Below are 12,454 nucleotides of genomic sequence, written 5' to 3'. Positions count from 1 at the left end.
TTACCTCCAAAACTTTGTAATGGTTTATTAATAAATTTAAAAAATAAAAATGATACAATCAAATTTAAAGTAATACTAAAAGAATATTTATACGGTTGTAAGGAAACAGCAGATTTATATATTCTATTGAAATAAGTATGCATATTGTATGCCATATACAAAATTTAAATTTAAAATAAGTATTAGTTTCATTATTAAGTTTATTTTTAACTTAGTCGAGAACTAATGTTTCTAGATTATTCATATTTTTATTCTAAATTCTATATAATACTTTATAAAATGAGATATTTTGTTGTTGTGAGAAAAAAAAAGTTCAGTTATCACTTATCTCTTTTTTATGTGGTTGAAAAACCTGTTTCATTCTTTAAATCGGTAATTAGAAATTAATACCATTTACAAGAGATATTACGTAATCATCTATGTCTCCCTGAAAATAGAAAACGTAACCATAACTTTAGTTATATTTAGTTCAAGAGAAGTCCATCATTGGCACAGTTGCAAGTTTGCTGGGTTATAACACTAAAAGCCTGTTTTCAATACCTATGGTAGGCATAACACAGATATCCCATTTACGCTTAACAGCTAACAATTGTAAAAAATCGACAAGAACGAGAATGTAGCTCGATTACTTAAAAACTATTAACTATCAGTATATAAATAGGAGTAGTGATGTTGATTTTTCGAACAGTTTGACTATTAGTCTAATATGATTAATAGTACGACTATAAATAAATGCAAAAATCTGTGTGGTTATCACCCTTATTTACTGAAACTGGAAAATATTTAATATTGCTTTACTTAATGCGTTCATACTATGTTTTCCGCGAGATGGAGTTGGCAATAGTTTGACTATGCGGTGAAAATCTGGTAAATGCAGAAAGTCTTATGTAATACTAATAATCAGTAAAACTTTAACTAAATGTGTAGACTCTACGTGAACTATGTTTTATATCTGCCTAATTAACATCTGTATTTAGTTTTATTTAGCTATTTTAAACTACTACTGGTATTTATCTACGATTACTTTTTATTTAAATGATGAGACTTATCGAGTGTCTAGTTTTGTTAGTTGTCTTCTCTCGTGCTGATTTCTTACGTGTGAAAGGAACATGGGACACGAACAACTTTTTTCATTTCCTTTCTAAGTTTGGGTTTCAGAAAACTAATCTTCACGATCGTGCTAACTCATTAGGTTACATTTATGGAAATATATCAACTGGTATTAATAATGCTTCGAACTATTCTGGCAATAGCTATGCAACACTTGTGGTAGTCGATAAACAATTTTTTATAGAGTATTATGGAAATAGGAGCCTGTCCAATAAAACTGAAGCATGCCAAAAGATGTTTCAAAAGATTAATACAATTGCATATGACAGTGAATGTAATGATGTTGGGTCTGAAGATTTTCTACGCCATATTCCGTGCCCCAAGGACAAGCTATGTGAGGAAGAAGATGTTGCAGAACGTGTGGTCCCAGGTCATCAACTCACTTATGCAGTTCAGAACAGCAATCAACCAAGGTAAATATTCATCATAACTTTTATCTTTATTAGACTTCACAAACTTAAATAAACTGGTCAGTCTTTGTCTTGTTACACAAGTTCTTTGGTGTTTATTATAATTTACAAATTACAGTGATTTGTGTAATTGAAAAAGAATAAACTTAGAATTATACATGTAACTTATCAAAATAACTTGTTAGTCATCTAGATTTAAGTTATTAAAGCTTAACTTAATTAAATCTTATTCATTCATTCAAGATTATTTTTTTCTGAAAATTGCATAAAATATTAAAAACCTTGAAAGTAAGATTTTAAGTTTATTATTGGAATAGTAGAACACGTCGAAATTTGACAAAATACACTCAATTCACATGCTCGTCAAACCACACAAAATTAATTGTTTGGCCACTGAGCTATACTATGAATACTCACCAGAGGCCACTTTCAAAAGTTTTGATTCATAATCCCTGTTTATCCACTTGTTAACAGCAAAATGACTTTATAATACCTCTTCTTTAAACATGTGACTTAATTATTTATGTTTTGCAGTTGTTAACAGAATTCTATTTGACACTGAAATAAAAACAAAGCATGTTCAGACATGCTTATTGTATGTAAATTTTCATTAGAATATAAGTGTAGCATTTTCATATTAGCATAAAACAACATAAACAATATCCTAAAAATTGGCTTTTAAAAAATCATTTTGTTGCTAAAGCATTAAATGGAAAAATTATGACACATGCACACAGAAATTAAAATCCATCTATAAGAGTTGCTTTTAGTAGGCTTTACACTTATACATATATTTGTTTTTGCATATTTTTTTCTTTATATTCATACACAATGCACAAACAGACATCTGTTTTCCAAGATTATATTATTGTGCTAGTAGAATGTGTCAAAACTTGACAAAATATATAGAATTGTGGTATTTCAAACCATGGGTTAAAACTAAGTACTATCAAATTCATACTGGAAAAAAAAAAGTTCATTGCAAATCTTCCTGTAAACAACATTTTCCATATTTGCACCTTCAGTGACATGAATTTTTAACTGATCAAGTGACCGTATCCTGGATAAAGCTACATAAATCTGAATATGACAAACAATTGGCTCAGCTATGTGCAACCCACAATGGATATCTGTCCACTTTCTCAAAAGGTATTATTGTGTAAGATATCTGGTCTCATAACTAATGTATATTGTTAGTGGGCTTGTCAAACATAAGCAAAATTGGTATGGTTGCAAAGGCAAAATATTTGTGATTTTCTTAGATTGGTGTTTGAAGTGTTTTGGCTTTAGAAGAACAATGTTTTTTAAATTTTAAGATATTAATTTCTCAAACTCCTATCTTTTCATTTGTCTAATTTTATGCAAGAAGTCATTTTGAAATAAATTTCTTATAGTATTTGCTTATGGTAAGAAAACTTTTTATTGATTAAGTTAAAAAAATGAAGTTAGAGGTATATTGGCCTTTGGAATGGGTTGTCTTCAGATGTTGTGGATGCATTTAATTTAAGGGAGTTTAATGGAAAACTTGATAAATATTTTAATGATAAGGGTTGACTTTGAGTGTTTTATTTTTAGTTTAAAGTTTAGTTTGATTGATGGAATGGCCTAGATGGACCAATAAATCCCTTGTTTCTTAAATTATATGTATATAACTATGTATTTTTAGTCAAAGGAGATAATGATAGTGACTAACAGTGAGCACAGATACTATCCAAGAAAAGTTTTTTAATTGTTGTTTTCACTAATTTAATTTTTGTGGAAACATGGATTCAAAAAAATTCTGAAGATATATATATATATATATATATCCAAAATATGAAATTCACAGTATTTTTTAATGGCCACTTTAGATACTTTTGACTTAGTTTGATTCATAAGTTTGCTCTCAGAAAAGTTGCATCTGTTAACACTTTATTGTGTTTCGAAAAATTCTGCAAGTTTTTTACAATGAGCTACAACAAATGAGTGATCAAGTTTCTCTATGATCCAAGTTTCTTTGAATAATTTCACAGGATTAAGAATTGTGGTATTTTTAAATAATGAACAACACTAATATTACCTCCCCCAGCTAGATATAGCATTTCACATCCAAACAGCAATAAGACAAACCATTCCAGAAATTTATAACCCTACCAGAGTTGTAGGTTTGCCTTAGCCAAAGATCTGTATCACAAATAGTTATATTTAAAACTGCACAGTTAGTTTATACAGTATATGAGAAATCTCATGTACTGCTGTTTTAGATCATCTTGTGCTTTTAATATTTTATTGTTGTTAAGACAGAGAATAATGTGTGCAGCATTTAATCCTGATAATTTATTTAATTCATATAATGATCATTACTGTATGAAAGCTCTGTATTCAATGCCTCATCAGGTCAGATAGTTTTATTTTATTTCAGCTGGTACTTTGATATTTATCTCACTAAAAAGTATTATGCTTATATCAATGTTCTTTCAATTTACAAAAACAAAATGCTGTGGGTAAGAGGATCATGAAACTTAAATATTTTATGATATACTTGTTTGAAAATAACTTTTTCCTTATTTGCTAATTTATTATAAAGTATTTCTCAAAAGAATATACAGCTGTAAACTAGAGTTGAAGTAATTGGAAAATATAGACAATAAAATTTCCTTATCCAAAAGACATTGAAAGCTGTTTCATTTTGGAGTTTACTGTATGTTTCACTTGATACTATTATACTATATTCATGAGTCCCTATATGATTGTAAGTTCATAAATAAATTTACAGAAATGTAAGACCTATGCAAAAAAAAAAAAGGCTTGCAAATGGAATTTAGGAGTTTTATATTAATGTGAAAAATCTCTGGAGAGAAATTCTGGATTAATTCATCTATTCCTTTTAACTAAATGGCTATTTAAACCTAAAATTACTGAAATGTTTGTGTACTATTCACTACTCATTTCACCCACATACTGATTAAATTGTTACTCAGTATAATAAGAGCAAGGTAATGCATTTGGGTTACCATAATTTGGATCCCATATGTAGTATATATGAGGATGCACTTAATAGTGTAATTGAAGAAAAGGATCATGGCATGTTGGTGAATTAGTCTGTCAAATTATTAGGCATTGCTATATATTGCTAGTAGTAATGCTGAAAGAATTTTAGGATGTATTTGTAGACATTTATTACAATTTCTCTCGATATATAAATTGCTAGGAAGGCGTCACTTGGAATACAGTGTTATTTGGGTCTCCTTATCTAAGAAAAGATAATGACTTATTGGAAAGGGCTCCTAGGATAACTCTGAGGCTGGAAAGATTATTTTAGAGATAGGTTAAGATCTCTTAACCTCTTTTGTAAAAAGAAGTGTGAGAGATGTTCTTATTGAAGTTTACAAGATTATGTAGGGAATCGATTGGATAAAGGCCTGTAAAGATACTACACAAGTTTAAAGTTTAGAAAGAACCGGTTAGGCTCCAGTTGAAACACTTGTTTTTCTGAAAGGGTGTTTGGCATATGGAATGTGATTATGTTGACAGTAGTGGAGGGAAGCACTTAACAAGAGTTTAAAGAGTGGGCTTAAGTTTTTATTTTTCTTAATAGTGGATGAACAAGGACAGCTCTGAATGACAAAATGGTCCCTTGTTGAGTGCATGTTATGTTAATTTTAAGTTTTTACCTGTTATAATGGTTTAAAAAACTGGCCAAAACAATTGGGTAAGATATATCATTTTCCATGTTACATAAGGGACTCCAACAGTAACTGATGAGGTTAATTGTATTATTGATAGTAATTTTGTTTACTTTTACATTAGGTATCCTATAAACAATAAAGTCATGGATCCACAAACTATTTGTTGCTCAAATAGTTTAGAAAAAATGCATTTAAAAGGCCATTAGAGTCCTATTTAATTAATAATATAATTTTTTAATTTACAGCTTGTAGAATTAGAAAGTTAGTTTACACTTGTATTTCTTTACATGTGAAGTATTTCATACCTTGTGATAGCTTCATTTATAAAGCAGCTCTTAATTTTTTAAAAACTGTGATATAAATTTAATTTGTGGAGATTTTATTGCAGGTTATCAAAATTAACTGTTTAAGTTTCTTCATTTCTTCATTGTTCTGTGTTTTCTGGTGTTAGATGAAAGTGCTGGAAATTTTTTTTTTATATGTATATTTGTTAGTAGAGCTTAGCAACAAGTGAAATTAGCTAATCAATTAATCATCAAGCTTGTTATCTGATTTAATTCAACTAATTGATTATTCTCATGAGAGGATTTAAAAAAATATTCATTATTGCAATGAGTTGACTAAAAACAACATATAACAGTACACATTAAGTGTGACTTTGTGCTTAAGAACAAAAAAATAATGACACTAATTTCACTTACTTGGATAGTTGGAATACTCAAACATAATAATAATTGAAAGCCCTAATTTCAGTTAGAGGATTATTTTTGTGAGTTGTGACACTGATAGATTAACATGAACATACTTGAATTAATCAAAAATAATAATTAAAAATCATAATGGCAATATTTAGATTACTGAATAGTTGGAATAATCAAAAACAGTAATAATTGATAGCACTAATTTCAGTTACTTGATTATGTTCATGACATTAATCGATTTAATTGTAAACAGTAATAATCAGAAACACTAGTTGATTATGTTAATGATATTAATCAAACGTAATTGAGTTAATTGCTCATCTCTATACACAAGTAGTAATGATACTGGAGTTACTTTATTGTCTGTACATATTTTTTTATGACCAACTTTCATAGGTTTTGGTATGTTAGCCTTGTGGCTTGTCACAGAACGCCAAATGTCTGCGATTGGAGAGAATCAACGCAAGACAGTAGAGCTGCTATGGAATATGATGTGTGGCTTGTTAATGGAAACCCTTTCATTTCAAACAGAAATCCACTTGAATACCAATTCTCTTTTGATCAACAGGTTTGCTATCATATGTCTTTTAGATCTTGACAGTTTCATAGCTTATACATGCTAAGGGGTGTAATGTAGTTTATATTGATTACCAAATGTTTTAAACTACCAAAAAAAAGTTGCATGTTATTGAAATAAATGAGCATCCAACTTGTATATTAATATTTCTTTCTTGAAAGCATTTGGTTTATTATACAGAGCCCAGGAAGGAACATACAGGAGAAAAATATTATATTGTGTGCACCACAAATTATCTTTTGCACACATTTTATTATCTGATGCTTACGAGATACATCAAATACACAACTTATTATCTCATGCTCATGAAATATGTCAAATACACAACTTATTATCTCATGCTCACAAGATATATTGAATACACAATTTATCATCTCATGCTCACAAGACATATCGACTACACAACTTATTATCTCATGCTCATGAGATATATCAAATACACAACTTATTATCTCATGCTCATGAGATATATCGACTACACAACTTATTATCTCATGCTCACAAGATATATCGATTACACAACTTATTATCTCATGCTCATGAAATATGTCAAATACACAACTTATTATCTCATGCTCATGAGATATATTGAATACACAATTTATCATCTCATGCTCACAAGATATATCGACTACATAACTTATTATCTCATGCTCATGAGATAATACCAAACACTGTGTTGCAACAGAAGAAGAACTTTGGAAATATATACCCAGTTTGACACAGATTTTCAATGAATTCTCTGATGAAGATATCAGTGTGGAAATTGGACAACTTCGGAGGCACTTGGAAGCTGCCAAAATCAGCCTTGCAGAGGCAAAGAAATGGACAGCATTACAGTTTCTGGAGTTTATTGTGAAATGGGATTTTGCGGATCTCTGCCAAGCTTATCACTGTGCTTCAAATTCTTTTTGATTGTCTGTGTGTCTATTGCTTCATGTGAAAGATGTTTTTTGAAATTGATAAAAAAAATTTCTTTCACTCGACCATGAGTCAGACAAGATTGACAAATCTGGCTTTACTTTCAATTGAACATGAATATGCAAAGAAGGTGAATTCTGATAAGGTCATTGATCAATTTGCTGAAATTAAGGCTCAAAAGCAGTGACTGTAAATCCTCTCTATTTACCTTTGAATAATAGGCTTAGCATTGAGACTAGATTTCCGTTGTTTTTTTGTATAAAATAAAATGCGGTATTACCTGTTCACTGAATTTTTAATGTCCTGCATTTTTCTTATTTCCAATTTGCTTATGACAGTACCATACTGTTTAAAAATCTACTTGCAAACATAATATATTTTTATGTGTGTTTAAATTTTAAAATTATTTATGAGGGGGGTACCAAAGGAAGGGTCTGCTCCAGGTGCCAAATATTTTAGGTACGCCCCTGGTGCTAAATATAGTATCTTATGAGCATGAAATATTTTTCTCTTTCATGTCCACTTCCAGCCTCTGTGGGTACATTTTATAAACTTTTTTGTAACAAATGTACTATTCTTACAACTTATCAAACATAAGGATTTCATTTTTAATTTTAAAAGTTGTTTTATTAATATTTATCAGTCTTGAGTTGCTTGATGCTGTTTGCTTGCTTCAGGATATAACAGAAATGAATATGGGTTTTTTCACACTTTACCTGATACTTGTGCCACTGCAAGTGTATGCTGTTGTTCGTCAACACCATCACCTCACCAGGCTTTTCACTGCTTCACTTGTTCTCCAGATGTTATCTCTTTTCTCCACGCTCATCCACATGATCAAGTTTGCATTTGATGGAATGGGGATAGAGGCTTTATCTATAGCAGGAGAGGTTGTCAGGTTGTTTGCTCAGGTAATGAAAAGCAATCTAAGTGACATTTAAAGAAAACAGCATTTTTATTAAAAGATCTCTAGTATTAGTTATAAAAACAATGAAGGTCTTCTTAACACTTAAACTTATTCATGCTTTTATGTTCTGTCAAAAATGAAAGACCGGTATTTTTGCAAATTTAGGTTATATTTCAAATATTAATTTAAAGCTGTTATGCATTCTAATTTATTGTACTAATCTAGGAAAACACTCATAAATAATTTATTTGTGTAAAAATTGTTTTATTTTGATTATACAATTTTTCTTTTGTTTCGCCAGTTTATAGTCAAGTGAAATATTTTAAATTTCAAATAGCTTTATGGGCTTATTATGAATCCTGTAAAAACTCTCAGTAGGTAGAGATGTTTCTTAAAATGCATACAGAAATATTAGTAAAATGTGAAATTAGTTTTCCTATACAGTACCCGGTACCTTACTCAGTCTCACATAATACCTAGTCTCCTTCAGTGCTGCCAGCTATATGCAAAATATTTTTTGCATACCACAAGCCTTGAAACTCCCACTTATCCCATTATTAACTTGATTCACTGCATCTTCACATGTAAATCATTGTGACAACTCTTCACCAATGGGAGTGCGACACACACTCCTGATGCACTTGGCTCCCTCTATTTGATTCTACCTATCACTTCTCCTTAGGCAGTTGTCTAGTACAGACATTTTGAAAATGTGCTCATTTCATGTGATAATTTATTTTCTTTTTGCAAAGTAGTGCTTTACCATTTCTACTAATTTTTCACTGTTGTATTTGGCCAAATCAACTTACCTTGGTTTGTCATTTTTTTCAACTTTTTTGACTTGTTCACAGTCAATGAGTTCGGAATTTCGTGTTATTACTTCAGCTTCTATTCCTACTACTTCGAGTATCATTACACAGGCTTCAGGTCAGGGGTCTCGGTTGAGGATTTTTTGGCCATCATTTGTTGAGATATTTATCTTTACAGGAGTCAACCCTCCTCTTTTGACAATGTTTAGTTGGAGAATCTATTCATGACAAGGAGGATTTTGAAAGCCTTTTTCCACCTCCTTGCCTATGCCGTACACTCCTGAGGAATCAGCCAGGCTTCCCTCATCCTTTTTGGACATGATTTATCAGGTTTGTTACATTTTATCTCTCTCTCCCCAGTTTCATATTATCCTGCCCCATTGCCCAATTACCTGGTCTTCCCTCCTTCTCCTGATATCAGAGTACATGCTGAGCATTTCATTTCTCAATTGAGTGCTGGAACCAGCATACCTAATCCATCATGGGCTTTGATCATTATGCATTGGCTTATAATCAGGCCAATCATCTTTCTCTTGACTCGAAAAAACTGGAGTCACTTTTGTCCGGGGGGGGGCAGTCCCTGATAATCTTGTCCAGTTTTTCTGACTTCATCTTACCCTTACATCTCTCCTATGGTATCTTTCCCACACACACCTTGCTGGGGCTCTCTACCATTCCCCTAAGGGGTTTTTGGAGGATAAACATTCCCTCATTATCTCCACATTGGTGTGATTATCCTCTTCTGCCCTTTCCCTTCACATGTGGTTTCTTTACTGTTGGGATCTACTTAGTATGGATGCTGTCTTGTCTCTGGTTCATCTACCTTCCACATATCTTTGTGACCTAAGGATGGCTCCACATCTCCAAAGGTCTGTTTGTGAATATATTCCTAAATCTTTGGAGTTTCGTGTGGAATCTGAAAGGCAACACTCAACTCTTTTTTTCGTTGGCTGGTTGTTTGTATCAACCAGCTCCCATACCATATTCTCTACCTGTTCTGTACCCTCCCATCCTTTGCCTGTTCCTTCTTCCAGGGGTATGTCAGTTTGTCATTTGGCTTACTGTCATGCTCCTTGCCACTAATAGTTCTGGTGACTATCAGGTGGTTCCCAGCCCATTAGGGGTGCTTATTTCCAATTTTGTTCAACCGTGACAGGAGTTCACTCCTGATCTGTGGGTGATCAGATTTTTTTTAGATAGACTTTTTCTTCATTTCTTCTCCTCTCCTTCTTTGTCTCCCTTCCCAACATCCTTCTAATTGGGATCCTGCTACCAGTCAGCATCTATCTGAGGCTGTTCAGACTTCCCTCACAGTGTGCTATTGAGCTTGTCAGCCAGCCTTCCCCAAGCTTTTTGTCTTTCCCTAAAAAGACTGGGAACTAGTATCCTCTGATTGATCTGTCCCACCTCAACCATTTTCTGGATCTACCTCACTTTACCGTGGAATACTTTCTCACCCTTCCATGGTCTTTGTTTCCTGGTCTATGGATGACCAAGGTGGATGTCCCGAATTTTTTCCTCCATATTCCCATTTCTCATCAGTCTCGATGCTATCTTCAGTTTGTCCACAACAGGGTTGTATTCCAGTTTCACAGTTTACCTTTCAGGCTTGCTTCAGCACTGTATGTGTTTTGTTGAGTGGTCAAAGCCTTTTCTCGACTTGTGCATGCTCAAATATTGCACTTCCACCATTAGATGAATGATTTGTTTCTGTTAGCTTTTCCAAACTGGTGTCTTCTCAACACATCTGCTATTGACAGAAGCAGCTCATGTTGGTTGGATTCCTACCCAATATCTTGTCCACTTTGGTGTGTTTTTCAACACTTACCTCAGTCTGACCCAATCTTCTCCACTTTGTCTGCATTTGAGGGAGATTTCACTTCTCTACACCCTTTCTTCTCCCTATCTTTCTGCATGCAAGGTTCTATCACTTTTGGGGCTTGGGCTTCCATGGAAGCTCTTATCCCCTTGGATCACGCACAAATACATTCTCTTAAGTGGATGTTGTGCAACCAGTGGAATCTTACTTGGGATCCATTGGACTCCCCAATTAATCATCCTCCTTCCCTTCTCAAAGATCTCTATTGGTGATTGAACAAGGATAACATTATGGAGAGGGTCCTGCTTGCTCCTCCATTGTTGTCCATTGGAGGAAATTCTTCACTAGGGCATGTTGGCAACACTTCATACATTTGATCTCCCACTACCTTCATCAGGTGGCTGTTTCTTTTTCATTTAATTATCCTTTTCTATATATTACTTTTGCTTACAATGGCATGTCCCTTTTAGATCTAGGATCCCACTCTGTGGCAAGTGTTGCCCGTCCAGGTATGCTATTTCTCTATTCATTTCAAAAATCCACATTGTATGGCCAACCACAAGTCATGCAGGGGTATATTATCTGCTGCCTAGTGACTCAGTCACTCCACCTCTGTACAGTGGGTCCCAGAGGTTGATGTTGTGCAGTCCCAGCTTTGATCATTCTACGTACTGTGGTTACTCGAAACATTCTGCTGGTAATACATGTGCTCTAACCTCTATGCAGTCTTATTTGGAGGATGATGTTGCACAGACTACTTTGTATGCTCCACCTCATTGAGGTTGGGCCCTAGAAAATGATGTTGTGTGGGGTAACTTGGCAAGGGTTGTGTGGGACGTCTCACCGAAATTGTCTTTGGGTGGATGCTCATTCCACCAATCTCAATGTATACCCATGGCCAATAATGCACACTGTATAGATAGTAGATACAAGATTGCTAGTAGGTTTTTCTCACAATAATTTGTTACATCCACATGCCCATTCCAGATCATATTAACCCATGGACTTTCATGGGTAAAGCAGAAGGGGGATTGCTGCAATCCCTTTGATTGAACAAATCAAAGGTGGTCTGCTTTTCAAAATAGAGTTTTTGTGGTCACCCATTGCACTGTCTCTGTTGTCAGCATTCCTCCAGACTATTCACTGCATTTCTCCCCTAATTTCTTCTAGTGGAGTATGAGAGTCCTTGCCACTTTCCTGTTCCTAGGCACTGGCAGAGGTAACCTCCTGAATGTGTTTGCTTTCATTCAGTAGAGAGTAGAGTAGTGGTGTTCTGCTGGTGTAGATGGCATAGATCCTCCACTCGTGCACAACACCTCCCTGCAGTGGGTCCCAGGAGTTGATGTTGCGAGTTCATGCACTCCAGCTTTTGTGCGGTCCTATTTTGAGAAGATGTTGTGTGGAGCAAATGTTGTCCCTTTGGTAGATGTTGCACACAGTGGAACTAGTCCATTTGCCACATTGGCATATTCCTTCAACCTGTCATTCAGATGTCAGGTTTATAGATGACTGGTGTTGATTGTGGATTTGTG

At 33.6% G+C, this 12,454-nt stretch overlaps 1 protein-coding gene across 2 annotated transcripts in view; it reads left to right on the top strand.

Annotated features, from left to right (window-relative positions):
• Nucleotides 1-863: 863 nt before the first annotated feature.
• LOC106460515 (transmembrane protein 145-like) overlaps nucleotides 864-12,454 on the top strand; it is a 30,028-nt gene continuing 18,437 nt past the window's right edge. Inside the window, exons 1-3 of one of the 2 annotated variants that reach the window (XM_022387262.1) lie at nucleotides 864-1,523; nucleotides 6,286-6,457; nucleotides 8,191-8,298. In XM_022387262.1, the coding sequence (XP_022242970.1) occupies nucleotides 1,036-1,523; nucleotides 6,286-6,457; nucleotides 8,191-8,298 (768 nt within the window). In that variant the 5' untranslated portion in view covers nucleotides 864-1,035. Of the gene's footprint in view, nucleotides 1,524-6,285; nucleotides 6,458-8,064; nucleotides 8,299-12,454 lie in introns of both variants that reach the window. The other variant, XM_013920229.2, reaches the window with a different exon arrangement.

Source organism: Limulus polyphemus, unplaced genomic scaffold (genome assembly GCF_000517525.1).
Source record: "Limulus polyphemus unplaced genomic scaffold, Limulus_polyphemus-2.1.2 Scaffold784, whole genome shotgun sequence".
Classification (NCBI taxonomy): domain Eukaryota; kingdom Metazoa; phylum Arthropoda; class Merostomata; order Xiphosura; family Limulidae; genus Limulus; species Limulus polyphemus.
The sequence above is the reverse complement of the archived record's forward strand: the minus strand, read 5'-3'. Positions and strand labels throughout refer to the sequence as shown.